Raw genomic sequence first — 23,053 nt, 5'->3', positions numbered from 1 at the left:
TATATATAAACACACATATTGTGTATGCGGAAGAATAAAAAAATTTCAGCAAAACAGACTACGGGGTATATTTATTAATTAATCATCTATTGGTGCTTTAAAAACGTTACAATTACTCAAGTACTTTTTTTTAATTTTTATCTCTAAAGATAAATATATAAAAACGCAAAAAAAGATAGTAAATAATAAAGAATAAAGAAAAATAATTAAAAGAAATAGTCCAGTGCTAATTTGAATTTTTAAAAGTTGAATTGGACGGGGCAACGGTTGCATCATTCTCTTGCATTTGCATTATCATCGTGCTGAAAGCAGAAACTGGACTTATCCTCCATAGTACACGTACAGGCCAAAAAAAAGCGAATATTTAATCGGCATGCATTTAAATGGCCCGATTCGCAACATTAACATATAACGGTATAAGCAATTCCGGATGTCAAAGCTTGACTGCGTTCTGCGTTCAAGGGTACGCATCTTGCAGAGATCCCACGGTGAGAGAAGTTAGATTGTTCGGCCTTGAAATCAGTGATTTCGAATATAGGAGGATAGCTCTGATGTTTTCTAAATGACATGCAAGATGCACATGGAACTCCGTGAGAAATTACAAACGATCTGGCTGGATCAAAGGCTTTTCGACAATTGGAGATATGCAAAGTAGGATATGCTGCAACCGCTTATGCTGCAACCGTTGTACATATCGGTTGAAAGATCCGATGCGAAATCTTATGCAAATAATATAAAGAAGCATCGGGGAAGAAAAAGAGAATTGTGTATAAAGAGTGGAAATTTGTAGTATGCCTTATTATACTTCGTTAAAAATTTTTTTGTAAGTTTTTGATTACGTAATTTCGATTATTAGAACAAAATATAAAATTTAGAACAAATACAAAATACAAAAAAGTTTCTCAACAAATCAATGTTAAAATACTTTTTCACTAAATATTCTCACAGCAGCAATTTATAAACAAATGATTTTCCCGGTATAGATATAATTATTTGATTTATATATTTATTAATTTATATTATGAAAGTATATAAATATAAATGTAATACTTACATATTTATATAGTACTGTATAAACATGTATACTCGTAATTAAACTCGTTTATAATTTATTTATAAATTCAAATGACATACTGTTGCACTTTGTAAATGACGACGCAATTAACATTTCCATTTCATCGACAAAATTTGTTATACATTCAACGCATGATGTTAGTCACCATAATCCGGTAATTAAATGAATATAGCTACAAACCGCGAGTAGCTATTCATCAGTAAAAAATAAAATGTTAATCGTAACATTTTTCAAATGTCCCAGAAAGTCCACTCTAAATTTTGAGTTAAAATAACTCATTCATCGTATGTTACTCGTTGACAAATTAGAAATGTTAACTTATTGACACTATATTTTACATTTTTATATTTGTTCTTTTAACTTTAAGTATAATTTAAAAATAACTTGTAAAAAATGTCGATATAACATATTTGAATAATAAACGATAGCTATTTCAACTTAAGAGAAATGTTGTTTTGAACATATGATTGTAGTAAATTTGATTATTTTGTATGTCAAAGTTTACGATTATTTGAGAAGATTTACTTTAACTTTTGTTTATGTTAAAATAACTTTAAGGCGTGTTGATTTTTTGAAATAATTATGTTAAAAGAACTCAAAATAATATTCAATTTCTAAATGACATACATAAAAGTGTTAAGTTACTACGTTGACATTAATATAACACATGAAAATGTTACGAAAATAATAACATAGCTGTTGTATGTTAATTTTACATTGAAATAATAGTCAAATCTTGGTAACACAAGAAAATTTTAACATTTAGACGCACGATTTTTTACTGTGTAGAATTCAGTTGATTTAACAATTACGATACATCGCGGTAAATCGTGCTTTGTAAAAGTTATTATTGCAAAGGTATGTCTGTAGGAAATAATTTAGCATTAATCCATTGTGGAAATAGTTATATTTTAAATAATTTAGTTTAAATTTGCATAAATACTATATTTAAGTTTACATAAAAACAAATATAGTGGTATGTTTAAATTAATGTGATTTCTGTATTAAATTTAAAACAGAAACAATCTAAGACTATCTGCTCTAAGTCTGCATCATAATAATAGATGAATTTATACGTGCCTACAGTGTTATTTGTTAGTTGAGTATAAATCTATATTTATTTCCTGTCAACATCAATATCGCGCGAATTATTTACGAGCAATCTGGGACAATTGAGCGATCATAAAATAATAAGAATGACTGAAAATATTTCCGATCAATGACCGCCTCTTATAAACAGCGCTGCTAAAAATATCCAACAGCCGTCATTAATGACATACACATCTAATAAAACAGTTTTAATCTATTGCGAATCTTCCAAATAACGGGAATCCGTCGGAAATTTATCGAGAACGGTTTATCGAAAGTCGCGTGTATAATATCGAATGTCGTGTGAGAATTAATTGAAAAAGCATCACGTCGGTTTTAATTAATTTAAAAAAACGTCTCGTTTCGTCAAATGGCGCGACACACGCGACACATACTAATAACAGCATACGATCGAGATTCATTGACGAATGGCGTGGCCGGAGCGGAATTAACGTTTCGATGCTCGGAACTAAACGGCTGAAGGGTTGTAAGCTGGTATGCAGATGAGCCAACATGGTCGACCCCGGAGGCGGATGTTAGCAGTCTGCAGTTACGTAGACAATAGGCCGGTGCCATTATGTCCGTCGAATCCTAAAACCCCATAGAGTCGTTCTTCTCTGTCTATTATCCCGCTGGTGGCAGGCTACATTGTGTATCCGGCCTGCCGCGGGACTACGGCCTACGGCCATTGTCGGTCCACCTAATTATTCGCAAATCTTCCGCTCGTTGGCGGTAGCCTCCCATCCTCTGATTCGCGAAATTCCATCGCTTCTAAAGCCAGCTTGGTCGCGATTTACCCGACCCCTCTCGCCCCCTCATTTGCCCACCTAATCAGATCGGCTTCCGCGAAATCAGATATTTAATGACTGATAATATTCTTGTGCTCTCTCTCTTCACCTCTTTCTCCCCTAATCTTGTTTAATAATATTGTATTATTCTTAATTGTTTGTAATACGCAAAAAAATAAGGCTGTATGTAGGGGACTTAAGACAGTAAGTCTCCAGCGTGTCAACATATTGTATAAGAGATACAATGCTTAATTATTTCAGATGTAGATGTATATAGTATAATTTTTTTGTATTAAATGAACTGATGTAATACGTTCATCGTTTCTCTAAAATTTTAGAAACTATATAGCAGCTAATTATACCCTTCTACGATTTTCTTAAATTACTCCAGTCTTTTATTCCACGAAGAACTTTCATTGTTAGAAAGCGCAAAATAATATATTTTCTATTAGATTAATTTTATTATATTTATAAAAATAATAATTATTACGATATTATTGTTTGATTGTATGTATTAGATAAATCAAAAGTTCATTTTTTTGCCGTTGATGAAATAAAACTTCGGGAGAGAGTGTATAATATTAAAGTCCTATATAACTGAGCAGTTGCGATTGATTTGCACTACACATCTTATCGCTTCATTATTTTAGAAATATATGTATATAACGCTTACTTAATAAAAAAATTAAATCGCCTCCTTTTTTGCATAGATTTAAATCAAACTTACCTCTGGATCATTTGATTCCGCCCTCTTATACGTAAACAAAGGAGCCAACTTGTCGTAAAGGTTTACACGCTCATGAAGATCTTTGAACGGGTTTTTAGTACTAAAGAAATCGAGGTCGATGTCCAAGATATACGGAGTATCTTTTTCAGGAAGATATTGGCGCAATGCTGAGCTGACGGCTGTAAAGTCATCTTTCTGCAACATAAATATCAAACAATCCGTATTACAGCTAGTATATGCCACCGTTTATGTATATACTTTTAGATAACATTTTAATATCCTAAATATTTTTTAATATTATATATGATTTTCACGGGTTAATTTTTTAATATTATCGAATGTTCTTCTCAACTTTCCTTTAATCTACAAAACTTTTATGTATAAAACACTTTACGTAACAAGAGTAAATTGCTCGTGCAGTTTTACAAATCTTTGATATTTTTTTATATTTTTTATCACTAATAGTCGTACTACTTTGGCCATTTGTCACTGAAAGCAAGGTTATTCACTGGAAGCTATCGCGTGATGAAACGCGGGCATTCAGTTTTGCGAATTAGCGACGCTATATTACTCAATCCTTTTTTTGACGCTGTTCGCTGAGCGCTGACATCACTGGCGAAACGTTGACGATAATTACCAATAAAATGATCGATTGCCGATGTTATATCGACGACCCACGGCGAGTTCAATTTTCGAACGGGATTTCACCACCATAGGAACACAGGGGCGGTCGACGCGGCGAGGAGAAATCGGCGACGTGCGCAACCGTTCGTATGAACCGGATATTGTTCGTAGCGGGGCAAAACGATGCCGCCCGCGTATAGAGGGTTTTTTGTGACGCGCAAAAAACAATGACTGCACTCGAATTAATTCTGTTAGAATTGATACTCGGGCCCGGCGCACTGCGATCGCAATTTGCATGCGTTCACAACAATGAAATACAACGGCGCGCGCGGGGTGAGCTGCAATACTATCGCGAGGAGAAGAGGAAAAAAGGGGGAAGAAATTGGAGGAGGGGAAAAACCAACAATCAGACTGAGCAGGGGCTCTCAAAGTTTGTAATTCGCGTTCAACGCGTCGATAATCTTTGAAAAAAAGTTTAGCAACTGAATTGCGTGAAAAAAATGCTTTAAGTGTAAAAATAGATAGTAAAAGATGTAAGACATTACCGAAAACAAATCTTTGCACAAAGATAAAATTATTATCTTTTGATGATATGTTTAGCATAGAATTGTAAATTCTTGAATCTTTTTTTCAACTTTATATACATGATATATTTCCTATTCTGTTATATTCTTTTTACCAACATTTTAATCGAAAATTTAAAAACGGACAGTGATTTAAAAACTATTAAAATTATCTATTTTTTAATAAACTAGACATCACAGACGCGCGCTTCGCGCGCGCTATTTAGCTTTAATATTACACACAACCGTCAAAATATGCTATGACAGCCGCTCACGAAGTTAGCGCAGCAACAGAATCAATCAGCATCGCGGAAAAGAGCCAACAAAGCACGTCGAGACTTTCGAGAAGACTTCGAGAGATGCGAGTATCGATTTAACATGCCTTTTTTTAGAAAGGATTATAAAATGTTCAAAATGCTAGACAATTTTAGTAAGAAATTAGAAAGGATTCTATCGTATTTGTAATACATTTCCCGGGACCGAAAATCTATCATATACTACACTGCAAAACATATCCTCTTTATATATAAAGGACACTTCTATTTTATAACGGAATATACAATGTTAAAACGGATTTCTTTTGTGTCCATTTTATTTAAGCGTGACTGACGCGATTCTTAACGTGACACCTTATTCATATATATTAAAATCCTTTATATAAGTAGGACTGATAGTGATTATTATTAAGACAGACGTTATAACGGATAATGTAAAGGACATGGTCATTGGTTGTGGTTTCCGTCATATATATTTAAAGCGGACAAAAATAACAACCATATGGCGGCAGCCCGATCTTCTTTTGTTCTTCAATCTGTTAGAGCATCCTCTGCTGTCTACGTTAATGGCGCGCGACGGCTCTTCCCAGTTGTATTTTATTGTATATTTTTGTCGCTAAGTGTTGCCGACGAGCAATATGGGTGTCGATCGACGCGGTCACCAACGCGGAAAATGTACGGCATGTGATTGCGACGATTTCGAATTGCCTCCCGCGGAGGGAGGCAATAACCCAAATGTGTGTTTCTTTTGCGGGCATTATTCGCCGTTACATGAACGTGAAACGAGCGAAGAAGCTCGCACGCATGAAGGTAAGTTTTTATTACAAAAAAGTAAATAATTTATTATACATTATAATCTTTAACCCTTTAAATACGGCTGTCGTCAATAGACGACGGAACAAAAATTTCGCGAAACACGGCTGTCGTTAGAGACAATAAGAGACTTTACTATATATTTTTTTGCGTTTGGACAGCCAGTTTTATTAATATATACGTCGGGACTGGCCGACCGTCTCCGTCGGTACGCGCCAATCTGTCTGCCCTCGGCGGTGGCGTCGGCGGCGTCGATTCCCCGGAGAAGGCCTTCCCCTCGCGGGACTCTCTCCGTCCTCGCGGCACCTGGTCGAGCGTCGCGCGCGATCCCCCGCTTGCGCTGCGACCGTAGTTAAAGGATTAAATGTATTATACACATAGATCTCGTATATTATTATATTGCAAACAGAAATGAATAAAATTGTACTGGTTCATACAGTTGCAGTAGTGGCGATAGAAAACTTGACTGGCCCAGCATCTAATGAAGTCAACAATCAAGAGCAAGATTCTCAACAGACTGTGCAATCTGCAAGCAATATAATAGAGGACAACGATACTGTACAACAGAATAATGATACTGTACCTGAGGAAAATAATTCGGTACTAATGATTTATGAATGTTTGCTTTGTGGATTGATTTGCAACAAAAAAGCGCGTTTAATACACCACATAAATGTAATGCACACACATAAATCGAAACACACAGTAACTTGTCATTGCCGTAAATGCAATTTATACTTTTCAGTATTAACAGAATTTAAGTCACATAAATGTGTTGTTTTGACATTTGCATATGATTTACCAGTTGTAGAATTACAACAAAATGAAATTGATATCGACATTAATGTGAATGATGTGAATGTAATATCAGATATGCATGAGAAAGAATTGAATCTTGCTGATAAAATTTTAGATTTCTCAGATATGCATAAGAAAGAATTGAATCTTGCTGATAAAATTTTAGATTTCTGTGTACTTCTGGAGGCAAAGCATAAAGTTCCTAAAGTAGCAATAAACGCAATGACAAATTTTCTTAGCTGCATTGGTCACGAAAACGATGTTTCTCAGTCAGTCACAGATAGATTACGTAAACAAAAATTGTCAAAAAATGGTGTGTATTTGGTTCCAAAACAAGTAGATCTTCCTGACGGCAGTAGTGGATATGTAGTTTCAATTATTGATATTATTCAGAATTTAGCAAAATTTAATGAAATTTTGTCTTTCTTCAAAAAGAATGCTCCGTTGTCAGATCATCTTATGACTGATGTAATGCAGGGTCAGAGATACAGGAATCATCCTGGACAGGCTGCGCACGAAAAAAACAACATTGCTTTTTTATTGTACAACGATGACATTGAATTATGTAATCCAATTGGCATGCACAGAGGTACAAACAAAATATGCTTATTTTACGTGACAGTTCTGAACATACCTGTCCAATTGCGATCACGTTTAGCAGCCACATTTTGCATAGCTGTTTGTAAAAGTAAATCAATGAAATCTTTTAAGGCACATGAAATTCTTCTTAAAGATTTTATTAATGATTTGAAGATGCTTGCTTCCACAGGAATTACAATTCCTTCTGATCCACATGGAGAAAAATTTTATGGCTATTTATTTGCATACCATGCTGATGCACTAGCAGCACATCAGTTATGCGGTTTTAAGGAATGTTTTTCTCCTCTCGTTAAACAACAATGTCGAATCTGTACTGCGTCGTCCCAAAGATTTCCTCAATTGTCATATCATTCTCAGTGTCCTTTGCGAGATGAAGTGCAACACTATCAAGCTGTCGATGAAATGAAGGAAATGATGAGGAGGAACAAGGCCTTGTATTCCAAGAAGTCTCAAAGTAATGGAATTAAGCGAGATAACATATTTCGGCAGATTCCTTTCTTCAACATATTCAAAGACGTTTTGTACGATCCTATGCACGTATTATTGGAGGGTATTGTTCCTAAAGAAATAAGCCTGCTGCTGAAAGCTGTTGTTTCGCAACGTTTAATCAGTCGTGATCGCCTGAATACTTTGATTAGCAATTTTAAGTTTCACAAAAGCATTCCAAGTGGTGAAAGACCTCGCCTTATTCCTCCAGATTTTTCTATATCAGGAACCAGTAAAGCAAACTTCACGCTAATGTATCATTTGCCGATTATTCTGCACCGTGACATTTCTACTGAGAATCAGCACTGGCAGTGTTTTCTTTTGCTTGTCGCAATTGTTAAATTGATATGGTCACCTGCATTGACAGTTCAATCTTTAGCTGCAATAGAAGCTTTAGTGCACGAACATCAAAATCTGTATGTGAAACTGTACCCAAACAATTTCATTCCCAAGTTACACATGTTAATTCACTTAGTTGATCAGTTGCGCACTCATGGGCCAGGTAGATTCCAATCATGTATACGTGCTGAAAGCACTTGTCGTCGAGCATTTTGTCGTCAAGCAAAAGCGTTTCTTTTCATACAGAAATATTTGCTATTCCGTGATGGACCATTTTCAAATAGAATGTGCTTATCAGATGTTTCATAGCAATGGCTCCGTTAGAAATACTTTTTTATCCCCATTAGCAGACATAAAAGTTAAAAGTGCTGTCATAAAAGAGCATGAAAGTGATATCTTTGAAAAGTTCCCTGATTCTGATAATGTCTCTGAGGCAATCGAATTGTCATACTTGAAATATCACGGTGTACAATACATGAATAATGTCATTTTAATAGTTGGAGAGGTTGACGAACATCCTTTGTTCGGTAGAGTTTGTCGCATGTTTATCTTTAAAGACGTGTACTATATGCTTGTAAAAACTCTTCTTACAACATACGAACAAAACACATGTAGTTATGTCGTAGCTTGTGAAGATCGACTTGAAATGTATAGTATTTGCAAACTCGAATATCCATGGACTGTTCCAGAATATGTCATAAATGGCAAGATTCATATTCTTTTGCCTTCGGGGTGGTTTACTGGTCTTGTACACTAAAATTTCATTGTATAAGAAAATATATAGTGGTTTCATTATGTAAATTTTTTATTAAAATTGTATTTTTCTATTATTTTATTCCATTATTCTATAATTATTGTATTATTTAAGTTGCAGCATGATAAAAATGAAACCCAATTATTACCTCACTTTAGTTCGTATGTAATGCCTTTTTTGGAGGGACAAGTTATGAGCCCAAAAACAAAAAAAAAGTTACGTACTCAAGTGAAAGACGAACTAATAGACCATTTGGAGTAAGTATGATGTTTAATGTCTATATTTATGGTAAGAAAAAATTTGAAATCTTGTGTATTAATTATAAATTTTATTTAATCAGCAGGCACAGTTTGATTCCTCACAACATGAACCATATGAAAAAACGTTGGAAGTATCGTGATCTGGGAAAAGCGCTTGTAGCAAACTTTCCTTTAATTCATTTAGAACAGTCATCTACGTTCAAAACGAAATATGTAAGTGGAAATAATATATTCTTATATCAATGTATTTATAATATAACAAATTATGTAAATTATATAGTTTTCCTCCCTTTTATTTGTCTAATAATTATAACAATTTATTATTCAAAATTTTACCTGTTTAAGAAAAAAAGTCCTTTAACCTTGGTAAACTTAAAAATTTTTGTAATTGTAGAAAATGTTCGTGATCAGATAGCGAAGTAACATACTGAGGAAGAGTATACGTATATTTAGAGTCAATATATCTATATATTTGTATTAATTATATTGATTTTTTAGTCGGTACATAACAGTTCGCACTCAGCTTGTCGTATATAACTTTCGCACATACGCATTCAGCTCACGCCGTTACAATTCTCTACGCACCCAACGCGCGTCTTTTTTTTCTTATTACTCCGAAACTTTAACTAATACCTAACGTTCACACTGAGCTCGCGTTGTCAGGTTGTCGCGTTGTCGCAATTCTCTTCCCTTCCATCGTCTCGAGTTCTACGCCAAATATCATGTTCAAACATCATCCCTACTAACAAATTTGTACAACAAACAATTTTGTCATGTGAAATAGGGACATTTCATACACCAAATTGCTGATATCAGACGTCACAGAAACAGCCGTCGAGAACGTACGCAACAGACGCATAATCCTCTGCAGTTGCATAATGAAAAACAGCTGCAAGTGATGACCCCAGAAGAGGCTTACAAAAAACTCCAGGTAACATGCATTATGAGATTTTCGTAATATTAAAATATAACTTTAAATTCATAACACTCGAAATTAACTTAACTTTAAAAAAACAATTTTTTGTATCCTTGTGTAAAATTTTTACACTTATTTTTTTTATTTTTTTTTTTTTCAGGATTCAGCAGAAAGTGAACTTTCGACAACCACCATTGTTGAATTGCTTCAGCAATCTCTCACAGTTCGACCTCATGTTGGGGATGTGTGGCCCTATTATCTGTCACAAAAGAATGTGTAAGTACTTAAAAAAATTTACTGTGATGAAATTGTATGTAAATTGTGGTGTATATTGCAGTTTGTCAAAGAAGCTGAATTAAGAATGAAAACATCCATTGAAAGTGTTATTAAGGCTATAAACACTATATATATAAAAACGGAGAAAGGAATTGAAAACATTCAACAACTACAAAAATATTTAAATTTACCTAGAGTAAAGGACTTCTTTCTCGACCAGGTAAAATCTTGTATAATAAATTGTTATAACTATTTTTGTTGCTTTATTATATGCTTAAAAATATATATTGCCTCTAATTTTTGTTTTGTGTAATTTGTGCAGAAAGTTCCAGCATTTGAAGATCTAATTACACCTTTTCCTGGACCAAAAGTATATTACAATGATACCACAGCCTGGCTTGTAATCAATGAGATTGATCAACTAACAATTCATGTTGCATCTGCGGAAGAGGCAGTCGCTCTGGGATTAGCTGTTTACTACATAAAAGATCTGAGTTATCCATCATCTTTTAGCCAATTGCTTGGTTTAATTGAATCTTTGTGCCTGGGTAATATTAATCAATTTTTGGGCAAGCGAGCTAAAGAAATTCTGTCCATGTGTGTTTCATAAATTGTAATGCAGAGTTTCTTCTATTATTATATTTGTAGTTTTGTTTTTGTATTTTTGAGCTCATCCTTCCTTTTCTTTTATATTAGGTATTTTATATGTATAACTATATGTGGATATAAAAATTATTTTTTAGTTTCTACTTGATTATTCATACTTTATATAAATTTTCTAATCACATAATATAATGTTTTATATGAATATATGTAATAAGTATATATGTGAGTACAATAAAATATTGTCTTTCAGGTAATATGTTCTTCTCTATATCTGGAAAAGAATTTAAAAGAACACCACATAAAACCACGGAAAAAGGCCTTTTGGTCAAATTGTCTCAAACTCCTAAATAAAAGAGGGCATAAAATAAGAAGAATTTTGGCGCAAACAAAAGGTCGATATGTTGATCCGTTCGGGAGTTATTTAGGGTCAAAGTTCGAAAAAGCTAATTTTTTACCCTAAATAACTCCCGAACAGGTCAACATATCAACCTCTGGTTTGCGCCAAAATTTTTCTTTTTTTATACCCTTTTTTATTTACGAGTTTTAGACAATTTAACCAAAAGGCCTTTTCTCGTATAGTTTTGTGCGGGGTCCTTTCTAAATTTCCGTTTTGTTTATAACGGATATATTATTCCGTTTTATTTATAACGGATATATTATTATAGGACAAGGTCCTGTATATATAATTCCGCTTTAATTTCATACTTACATAAAGTGGAAAAAAAGTCACTTTTTTCCGTTATAGTTTCGCGGAATTTAGAGTGGATATGTTTTGCAGTGTATCAACATACAGTTGAAAATATTTTGTCGTTAAATATTATGAATGTGCGCTTGAATTATAAATAATACAGCTTGAATACAACTGCGGAATTTTCTGAAGCTAAGCGATTAATTTTTTTATGCTCCCGATCTGCCACGTCGACTGATAAGAGTGCTCGTTTTGCGCAACCTTCGCATCGCGCTCTGCAGATGTTCATCGGTCTTGTGTCTGATTTAATGTCAACGAAAACAATGTTTGTAAATGTGTTTTTGATTAGAATTTTTTACAAAGAAATATCTTTTTCGTGCTTTTTCCTTCGATGAGCCCACCAAATTTGTATTTATTGCTTACAATTATTTTATTATACATTACGTTAATTTCTTATCGTTCTCATAAAAAAATATAATAATCATAATACTTGTGCAAATGTCACGATGTTGGGTCGAATGTCACAAGTGGATGGTCCCGCTATATAAACACAACCGCAGAAAAGTTATTTGCAATTTATATGTTTGAACAATGTTTTAATTGTATTCTTATCTCGGGAATTTGTACGAGCGATAAAGCAAGGCTGACAAAAATATTCGAGATGCATATACACAAAGACATATGTATTTCAGTCGAACAATCTTCAAAAGAATCGAGTAATTCTTTTTCCGAATTGTCTTATGCATTACGTTGAAGTGCAAAGAAGGAAAGGCTGCAGGCGCATAAGACGGCAATAATAATTATCAAAGGAATTTCCCTGGTGTCATATTGTTTTCAAGTAATCTCTGATTATAGTTTTTCCTCCTTACTTGACTAAATGCCTCGCAGGTGTGCATTAACATTTAAAATTTTCTTCGTATAAGTTCTCCATTACGTGATATGCACGACACGCGAACAAGTTGCACATGTGCGTTAAGAACTTTCCACTCGATACAGTGATTAATATTTTCAAACAAAACGTCATTATGCTATACATATATATTTCATTCGCGATAATAGCTGTAAGTATTTAAGATAATAGCGGTTATATAATTTATCGCGTAAGTATTTTCTTCATCGATTGTTACTTTTTTTATGAACACACATCTTCAGATTTAAATTCCAATACACGCGCTGTTATGTAAAATTACATGAACAACAAGAGTAAAAATAACGATTTATAAAAAAAATGCATACATAATAAATCACATAATTTTTATACTGTTCATGTGATCTGACACACTTTATTTATAACACACGACAGCGTGTTAATTTGTTTTTGTCAGTTATTGCGGCGTATCTTTTATTATTATCATGCAGGAAAGAATATTAACAATTGCTAATTGCAATATAGGAAAACGCTCAAAGAGGAATGTCATTGCCGGCTAAATTTAAATCGTTCGAGGGCGATAGTCGGACATTGCACCCGGCGTAAAATAATCCGTCGACTTCGATTTCGGCAGATATTTTCGTCCATGCATCAAAGTTAGAATATGATCGCAATAACGTCACTTTCACACGTATGAATCACGCAATAAAATACGCAAGCACAAGATTCACGAATATTCGCGGTGTTATGTGTAATAATTTCGTATATTCACATTAATATTTATATAATATTAAAATAAACAAAGCAGTCAAATTAATTCACTAATTCTCAATGTTAAATAAAATAATAATTATTTGTATCAATATTTTAACACTGAGACAATTTTTTAATCTTTTTTGTGATTTGTATTCAAACAATTCATATACGTTGTATTTTCTGAGGTATCCACAGAACTTTTCAAATCTTTAATATTTGGAATTGCCTCATAGAATTCATATAAAACTCCATCCTTTATTCCATTATTTCGTCTTTTACTTCTTGATCCTCAGATTTTACAAATTATTTTTTAAACATACGCTTGAAAAATTTCTGCAGCTTCTTTTTAACAAACTCAAATAAGCGCATTTCGAAAAGCAATTAGACGTGGGATCTGCAATCTGCATACACGCAAATGAATATGCCTGAATAACGCCAAACGAGCCTCACGCGCCGAGCACGTGGCCGCTCGTAAGAGACCTACGTTTCTATGTGTGCTTACTATGCGGCAGATCGTCGGTCATAACCGCCGTCGCGGCTGCAGTTAAAGCGAGCAGTGCCATATGCAAATGGTTGCATTGTCTTGACCTAAAGTGGCGTGATCTCCGTCGGTTTATTGTGCTTTCACTGTGGCAGCTATATGAAAGAGCCACAGCCTCGCAAAAATCTCAGCTCGCTCATTTGCACCGGCTGTATAATATACACGCCCTGCCACGAAAACGCGAACAATTTTTCATTAAAGTTGAACGAGTTTTTTTTATTTGTTCTATATATATATATATATAGGAATGGGTTATATTGAATAAATTAAGAGTTTGCACACAGATTATAAATTGGACTCGAAAGGATCGTAAAAATTCAGTAACTGCGATTAATTAGTTCGATTTCTTGGAGAGAATAAAATATAAAAATAATTAGCCCGCTATTCTGTATATATCAACCATATACGAGTCTTGTTCTAATTTTTATTATTCTTATTCCTTTGTTCCTTTCCTTAGATTAAGTTGTATTTTCATAAACTTTTTCTATTGTACTATTATTCGCAGAAACTATGTATATAGGAATATATTATATAATACGTAGATGTTATACGAGAGTACTGCAACATTGTAAGCTCGGGTCTGTTATAGGTTCGCTATAAGCTTAAAGGATTAGTCATTCCTACCGCGGAAACTAATCCGATATTACGGTAATTCTCCGACGTTGATATCTATTTAAGGAGGTTCGCCTATTAGTCGAAAGTCAACTTAGAGTCTTAATTTTTTTATATAATTTACATAAACACACAATACACAAATAATCCCAAAAATTGAGAAATATTGACCGTATAGTTTTTTTGGAATATTATTCAGAAGTTGACCACTTTGAGCCTATCGCCTCATGAGAAACGGTCGCTCTGAGGTAAATAATCACTAATTTTGTACACACTTAGCCATTTTAGGACTTTGAAAAACTAGCATTTGACAGATAAAACATCAAGGATTGCATAAAAACTATAAAAATAATATTTTACCGTGTGGATTTAAAACTTTATTGTTACAAGGTTTACTTTTACCTCGTGGATCGAATTAGTAATGACAGACGTTGCCATTGGCAACGCAACAATTGATGCGAACTCAACATCACAAACAGTGTTTAACCAATAATCATGAATCCACGACACGCAGTCATCAATGTATTAATCATTTTAAGTCTTTAGTATTCTCTGACAATTGTTCATATAAATTATTTGTGATTTTTCTTTTACTTTATAATGCTGGGTATTAATAAGTATTCGACAAACGATTCCCGAGTCGTTGACGCTCCCATACTTCGGCATATATTTGTTAATATTCTATACACTAATAATTTACGAAGAATATAACACATAACTAGCATCCACAATTCATTATAATAATATTGCATATAATTCGGGATCGCTGTATTGACATTATTATTCAATCGCATTTTTGAGTTCAAAATAGTAGGCGAACCTCCTTAATAAATCCCAAAATTGGAGTACATGTATGTTTTCTATTTTGAGCACAGACTGCGTGCTTCAGATTAACAATAAAAGCGCTCTTGGCTTCACTTTCACATACTAATTGCTTCGTTATCGAATGAATTAAAGAATTGGATAAGATATGACATATGTAAATATATTAAGATATGATAAACGTAAATATATACGGATTTATCATATCTTATGTTTATCATATTACATGTATATGTAAGATATGATAAAGTAACAATATTGTATATATAAGTAAAAGATTAATTATAAATATTGTAAAAGTTGAGATATGAATAGGTAATTTTATATTTTATAATATTAATATGATCGATGTATTCGCGCGCGCGCAAAAAAAAATTCTTTGCCATTCACTATTTTCAATAAATAAGACGTCTAAGCGATTTTTATTGTAACGGAATGTTACAACTCGATATATGACAACTAAACAACATCTGCATAATCACGAACTATTTCCTTCTTCAATCCGATACGCATTCGCTCGCTCGCAATACAATGAGTCTGCATATAGCGAACATTACGCAAGCGACCGAAGTGAATACCCAAGATTCGACGCAGAAGTCATGTTTTTTTATGGCGTCCCCGTGTCGCGTCCCGCTGACCCCGCGCTCAGACTCGCGCGCACGTCGATAATTAATTAATACGTGTTACGCAACGCGTGGGCGGTGCCCACGCTTGTTGCTCGATGACGTTCGAATCCATTGAATTAGTAGAATTTCCAAGCGCGCGCTTGCCCTCACTCGCGGCGCGGCGTCGCGCGCCGCAAATGCACATCCGCGCTCCGCGGCCGGCGTGCAATCAACGGCGCCGCGTGAGCTCGAGATACATTCGATCGTTCGTACGCTCGCGCCCGGCCGATCGCTCGGCTGCCGATCCTGATGCATTGTTCTTGCACATGGCGAATTAGTCTTATGGACGGGGTCGAGTACGGAGTACGGCAGACGGCGTGTTAATTAAAACAATACCCCCCGTTGGCACGCGCGCGAGAATTCAAATTTCGCATATATGTCAAACCTGTGCTCCATACACGCAAGCCGTTTCCCTTACGTATGAAACATTTTCCGCTATATGTATAAATTAATCACGCATTTTTTTTTAAATCTCAAATTATATGATCAATTTCGACCTCTTCGCACAGGACAGGTGTGGTTTACTTGTATAGTATATCAAACAAAATATGCATTCAAAGAGAAAACGCCGTAATCGGTCAGGACTAGATTTTGATTGCTCAACATATGCATTTTTCAATATTATTCTCTTATGTTTTCGGTTCTTTTCTCTAACTTCTGGAGTAGCATTCAACGGGATTTGTCGCTCATTTATTTCTCTACTTATGTAAAACAGCATTTAAATTCATAAAACAAATATAAATTCGCGAATAGAAACAAATTCAGGCAACGAATTAATAGAAGCTGGAAATTGTTCTCGATTCCGATCGGACTTCTATGTTTTACGTCCGGTGACGATACTTTGTGTGTCTTCCTATATCTACAGAAATCCCGCCGTACAAATGCTCGTCGGTACTCGTAAAGACGTCAAGTCTATACCCTCTCTTCGATCAACGTCGCACGGCACGTTCGAGCACGTTGCGGAGAGCCTATATAGCCATACGGCGCGGCGGGCAACGTTCGTCACGACGAGTCAGCACGTTTTGCAGGAGGGCTTCGGTGGACGGGCCTTGGTGCTCAGTATGCAAGCTCGGTGGTGGCCGCATCCGGTAGGTATGCACTCACGCGCGCAAGCTCGGAAACTCACGTTGCATTATGTATCCGTCTGTCGATACTGGGCACCACGCGTCAGAGCGCGATGATAAGAATAGAATAATAGAATTTTCTATGAACCTCCCCCTGTTGCCGGGGCGGCGTTGGGGAGAGAAGACACTATTGCAAAAGTAACAAAATGTCTGTGATATTCTTTCTCTCCCTCCCCCCTCTCTCTCTCTCTCTCTTTTTCTGTCGGCTTGCTGATGAGAGACGACAAGCCGCGTTCACCCGCTGCGTCTGCTCGTGTGTATCTCGTCGGTAGATTTCACCTCGTACGTTTTTATTGTCGATATCAACGCTGAACGGCTGAAGTGCCGTTAAAGTGCCACCGCGTCAGTGTTCCGTCGAAAAAAGAGTTAGTCGCGTTCCATCTTCTTGCACGACGACGCAGAGATACGCCACTTCCTTGGGAAATAAAGCTTCTCAAGAAAGGAAGGATAGAGATAATTCTTTACACACATACTTACACACAGAAATATCGATTTATTTATCTAGATGCAATACTCATATTGAATACCGCACATAAATGTTACAATAATAATTTTAAGACAGATTTTCAATAATAATTGTAATAAAAAGAAGAAATATTTAAATATTTAAAATGCTGGTTATTAGCTTTACAGAGAAATAAATTAGACAAAATATTTCAGAATATAGATGTAAAATAAGTGAATTCCAAAAAAAAATGCCAACAGTACGCGGTGTTCCCAAACGGTCACCCATTTAAGTACTAACCGCGCTCAACGCCGCTTGACTTAAGTGATCGGACGAGAACTTGTAGGTTTGGCGTGATTTGACCGTTGACGAAAGTATCTTCCTCAGAAAGGAAAGATACACTTCTTCATCAACTTTCCTGGTTGTAGAACGAGAACTTGTATGCTCGGTGTGTTTATATTATAATAAATCGTTTGTATAATAATTATATATTGTAATAATAAATGTAACACGACATAACAATTTTCATATGTTACATTTATTACAATATATAATTATTTACAAACAATACTAATACATTTATTATAATATAAACACGCCGAACATACAAGTTCTCGTCCTATAACCAGGAAAGTTGATGATGAAGTGTATCTTCTCTTCCTAAGAAAGATACTTTCGTCAACGGTCAAATCACGCCAAACCTACAAGTTCTCGTCCGATCACTTAAGTCAAGCGGCGTTGAGCGCGGTTAGTACTTAAATGGGTGACCGTTTGGGAACACCGCGTACTGTTGGCATTTTTTTTTTTAAGTTATTAGTTATTTTATATGGTCTTAAATTTACTTATTTTATCGACGTACATATTTTATAAAATTAATTAAAATGATAACATGCGATATAGTATATTATATATTCATCCTTGTAAGAAGAACACACTTCATTTTCTTCAATTTTTATGTTACATTTCTTATATTTTTAAATAAAAAATAGATATATATACATATTTATATAATGTTTTAAAAGGAACGATATGTGTCTGTAAGAATTTTGGGCGTGATAAACTATCGTTAAAATTATATAAATTACAATTACGATTACAAATTGTACGTATATAATCACAATTGTTGAGTAAAATGTATATGCATTTCCACAGTTTCGGAGAAATTCAAGATTCCCATAAACTGAGCGTTTATAGGAAATAATGTATTGAAATATTAGAGGTCTTATCAATCTCAAAATATCATGATATTGCTATTAAAAAGAAAATCGCAGTCTTTGAATTCTACATACATATGTAGAAAACCTATTTGTATCGTTTCTCTTTACATGTACAAGGAATAGGGTTATGCACATTTTGGCGTGGCTATCTTTTGCCTAATCGCATTTTTCTGCTCGCTTCCGGCGGGCGTCGACGTCGACGTTGCGCGTCGCATAACGCGACGGTCTCGACCTCGTCGAAACAAATTGCGGGAGATAAGTTTCGCTCCCATATATTTGCGTGCTACTGGGCTATATACCATCTTAACGCTGCCGCGATTCTACGGCTGGTAATTGTCGGCCAATTACTGTAGCGCTGACGTATTTAGTCGCATGCGAAAAGAGCCGTCCATTGTTCGCTTCCCGTCTCGGTACCCGCGCTCCTAATTATGTATAATGTCCGCCGGGAAATCGCGGGCGCGATACATCCACGAACGTGCGTCCCGTGCCCTATTGTTTACGCGAGCAATCGACGCCTTTCCCTGGGTGAAACTGTAAAAGTTTTACCGGAAAATCTAGGAAATGGCCGCTCGTTAAAAGTCAATTTTCTACGTGACCGTCCGTAACTAGTATCGTAATACCACACTCATCATCAACGTAATAATAACGTAAGTTTTTCTATGCCATATCCTTTTACGAGATTCGACGTATATTAACTCTTCATATGTCACAAGTATAAATTGTATGTTTCGCATGGCATATACGCATATACCTTTTTTAACAATTTGCAGGCACATTAATATCTTTGCAGTCTACCATAATATAGAATATAACAATTTGAAAATGCTCAGTCGTAAGCAAAAAAAATGCTGAATTAATTGCGTGTCCTATTTTCGATTCAATTGAAATGCAAGTCATAGCAAATAAATATGATAGGGATAGAAAATTTGATAAGATAAGAGCAGCGGTCTCGATGTATAATGTAATCGGCGACGGCACGTAATTTGTTCTCGTACGAACATTTCATGTTTATTTATTATATTATCTGTATTATCATCGTATTCATTAATGCGCGCGATATAAATTTTTTACTCGTCGTTTTCCTACGTCCGTATTTTTCGCCAATCACCGTGTACACCGTGCTCTCTTCCCTCATCGACGGCACAAATTATGCTTGTCTAACCTTTCAATTCTCTAATCAATGACTCCGACTCTCGCTGCGCCGCGGCTAAAACACTATAACACTTTTGTGGACACCTGTAGAGCTTCTAGTTAAGCAAACCTACGATTACCTGTTATTAGCAGGATAGACAACATTGTCTTGCTTCGTGGCATAATTAACTCTCGTGTTATTAATTAGGTGGTATGACATCGTGCAGCTTATCCTGTCCATCCAGTCGCACTCGCAGGCTAGTTCTTACACGTCTTTCGTTTTTACGTGACTCGCGTCACGAAAAGATGTGTAACTATCATACAGCGTGCGTTTTTACCGTACTATTTATCGCAGTTGTTTCATCATTTTCTATGGCAGTTATCAAATATGAACATGGAACAACTTCAATGGCAATTAAAATAGTTTTCTTTATGTCGGAGGAAATTATTGCATCTACCGTTTAATAGTCATCATCCGATACTTTAAACTGAATGTCGTTTTCAAATATCAAAGTTCTTGTTTTAATTTATATTATATGCAAAACTTATTATAGCTTAAATTCTTAGATTATGTGTATATATTTTTGTAGGAATACGTTAAAAATAAGATTTAATATGACAAAAAGTTCAATGAAATTATTACTTACGTAATTCCTAGCTGGCATTTTACATCTTTTGTTTCTAACGTTGAGATAATTAAGTTGTAAGAAAACAAAACACAACATTGTAGCTTGCACAAAGGATAATCTTTGAAATACATTCAATTTGAAGTATTGAACCAATATTGTTCTTTACGGACATGAGAATTCTCGTTTCTTTTACTCATCAAGTGTTTACTGAACATTTTTCTTGTGAGTGTATGATAGTAAAAGTGCTCGATATTTGTCGGCGTAAGGATAATTAAAGTAGTGTGTAAGACTTCAAAGTGCCACGAAAAACTCTGACCGCAGGCCACATACCAACAGTTGGCAAAACATACGTCTCGAGAAAGAGATAGAAAGACAGAGGGGGGAGGGAGGGAAAGAAGAGAGATACAGCAAGAGTCAGTGTGGACCGCGCGGCAGACGAAGAGAGGAGAAAAGAGAGCAAAAGAGAACTCGATCGCGGGTTGCAGATGCTGGCGATAGCGCGTATAAAAGATGTATCTACATTTAGTTCGGACAGGCACTACTTTATTCGCTCGCCGAGCGCTAACAAGTGTTTTCCATCGGCCGAAGCGGTGCGCTTTAAAGATCCGCCGAGTGCAACCGGTCTGCCACGCACGAAGTCGCGCTACTTGCTGGTAGCTCGTTTGGAATTGCGGTAAATCTCGCCGCGCGCGCGAACAACGCGCAATTGTCAATCGGCGAAGTCAAGTTTTGATTTACTTCACGCGCGCACATCGCCGTGTATCCGTTGGCATGCGCAACCGGATGTTCTCCATGACCATTTGTGCATTTTCACCCAATTCGCCATGTACGATCCGGCATCGTGCAGTTATTCGTCATATATTATCTTTAAAATATCTAACGTGGATTTTTCAATTATCGTTAGTAAGCGATAAGATTTCCTACCATGCAATTTCATATTTGCTGATAATATTAAATGATATAGATCTATCTGTATGTGTAAATAAATGTACATAATTTTTTAAGATAAACTGTTCACTAATCGTTTTGAAAAACAATTAAGTCAATTAAATCTCTACTATTGAATACAGTATTTATTATTAATATAAATGATTGCAACACAGAATTATATTCATGAAACTATTTAGTGATGAATATTGAATTATAAGTCGTACTTATATATTGATTTGTACTAAATGATTCGTTATGTATCAAATATCCTGCGCTTTATACGCTTTGTAGTTCTTTGACGAAAAAATAAAAGTATAGAATCAGAGACTATATAACACGGGCACAATATTTCATCCTTTATAGAAGTCGGCTCGCATGCTAGAAACGCTCAACCTCACGAAGTCGAGAACTTCCTGGCTTTGATGGGGATTACAACATCGACTTCGAGCTCTCGAGAATCACGATTCGGTGACGTGTGGCTAGCCAGCTATCCCCGGGCACCACCATAGACGGATGCATATAAACATAAAGTTTACTGTGGAAGGTCAATACATGTTGACTTGAGCATATAGAGATGAACATTTATCCGCGGAAGTAGGCAACTACTTCTAACGGGTATTAAGGTAAGGTTGAATCAGGGAAATACAGTTGCGATAATCTTTCGGCTTATTGAACTTTGTCAGAAATGCTCACCTATTCCTCTAGCACCTGGCAGAATTACTGTAACAGATTTATAAACAAAACTGCGACAGAAATAAGATAAGCTTATCAACACAATAATTCCATATCAATATATTGTCGTTTTTATCGTTTCACTGTTCTTGTCTCATTAAAATAACGGAAATAAACACGATTTTTTGTTGAAATTTAAAGCCATGATAATCTCATTTAAGATATATATTCTATTCTACTCCTCCTCTTTCCCCACGAATGCTTAGAAAATAGCATATATTTAGCGAAGAAGTTTATGCATTGCTATATATTTTGATAATTATATCTTTATAGCTTTGTATCTTCCGAAATATCTTTTCTCACGTTGGGAAACATCAGGCGCGATTCGGTAACGTATGTTTAGTTCGCTATATCGTGATAATGCCGTGCATGAGCACATACCGAGCTAAAATATACACGATCGCGGGATCAGGGCGTGCTGGATTAAGGTGGCACGAGCGAATCTGTGGAAGTGGTCTACCGCTTCCTGGTAGCCCCGATATAGTGCTTAATCGGCGGCTTTGTGAGAAGCGGTCTCGCGGGACAACAATTCGAGAGTAATTCTTCGGATCGTAAACAACCCCTTTTCCCCCTTTTCCTCCTCTTCCCACTGGTCAAGTATCCGGAATCTAGCTCGTTGAATCTCCGCGAGAAGTTGAATCGCATTCGTGCGAATCGAAAGCGCGCTCTGTATCAAATAAAAATCATGCGATCGCGATCCCGATCATATCATATCTCTCATACCATATGATAATTTTTAATCATTCGAATTGCTTTGCGCATAGACAGCTGTGTATATGTTGTTTGACACGTTGGCGGCACGTTCAGCTTTCAAAACTGCGGTATGCAGAGATGGTTTTATAACATTTTTTTACATCACGTACTTTAAAAATATTATTCATGTTGTTAATAAAATATGTTATTT

At 35.4% G+C, this 23,053-nt stretch overlaps 3 protein-coding genes and 2 pseudogenes across 7 annotated transcripts in view; 3 read left to right on the top strand and 2 right to left on the bottom strand.

Moving 5' to 3' along the window:
* Positions 1 to 23,053, bottom strand: part of Mesr6 (misexpression suppressor of ras 6) — a 637,129-nt gene that overhangs the window by 221,499 nt on the left and 392,577 nt on the right. Inside the window, exon 5 of the mRNA XM_077412480.1 lies at positions 3,680 to 3,874. Within this exon, the coding sequence (XP_077268606.1) occupies positions 3,680 to 3,874 (195 nt within the window). The remainder of the gene's footprint in view (positions 1 to 3,679; positions 3,875 to 23,053) is intronic.
* LOC143900780 (uncharacterized) overlaps positions 1 to 23,053 on the top strand; it is a 241,725-nt gene that overhangs the window by 173,757 nt on the left and 44,915 nt on the right. Inside the window, exons 3-4 of one of the 5 annotated variants that reach the window (XR_013257868.1) lie at positions 16,807 to 17,029; positions 21,781 to 22,800. The exons of 2 other annotated variants lie outside the window; for them this stretch is intronic. Coding sequence is in view for 1 of the 3 variants with exons in the window: in XM_077412488.1 (XP_077268614.1) it covers positions 16,823 to 17,033; positions 21,781 to 21,926 (357 nt within the window). In the remaining 2 variants the exon portion in view is untranslated. Of the gene's footprint in view, positions 1 to 16,806; positions 17,034 to 21,780; positions 22,804 to 23,053 lie in introns of those variants that run through there. 2 more of the 5 variants (XM_077412488.1, XR_013257870.1) reach the window with 2 other exon arrangements.
* LOC143900722 (uncharacterized) lies at positions 5,630 to 10,387 on the top strand. The gene is made up of 6 exons (XM_077412355.1): positions 5,630 to 5,951; positions 6,394 to 6,554; positions 9,046 to 9,188; positions 9,272 to 9,404; positions 9,976 to 10,122; positions 10,268 to 10,387. The coding sequence occupies exons 1-6, from the start codon at positions 5,780 to 5,782 to the stop codon at positions 10,385 to 10,387; spliced, it is 876 nt and encodes a 291-aa protein (XP_077268481.1). The 5' UTR covers positions 5,630 to 5,779.
* LOC143900841 (5S ribosomal RNA) lies at positions 17,762 to 17,880 on the bottom strand (annotated as a pseudogene).
* On the top strand, positions 18,188 to 18,306 carry LOC143900840 (5S ribosomal RNA; annotated as a pseudogene).

Source organism: Temnothorax americanus, unplaced genomic scaffold, assembly GCF_048541705.1.
Source record: "Temnothorax americanus isolate GAGA-0224 unplaced genomic scaffold, ASM4854170v1 Scaffold30, whole genome shotgun sequence".
In the NCBI taxonomy this organism is placed as follows: domain Eukaryota; kingdom Metazoa; phylum Arthropoda; class Insecta; order Hymenoptera; family Formicidae; genus Temnothorax; species Temnothorax americanus.
Note: the sequence above shows the minus strand (reverse complement) of the source record. Positions and strands in the feature narration are given on the sequence as shown.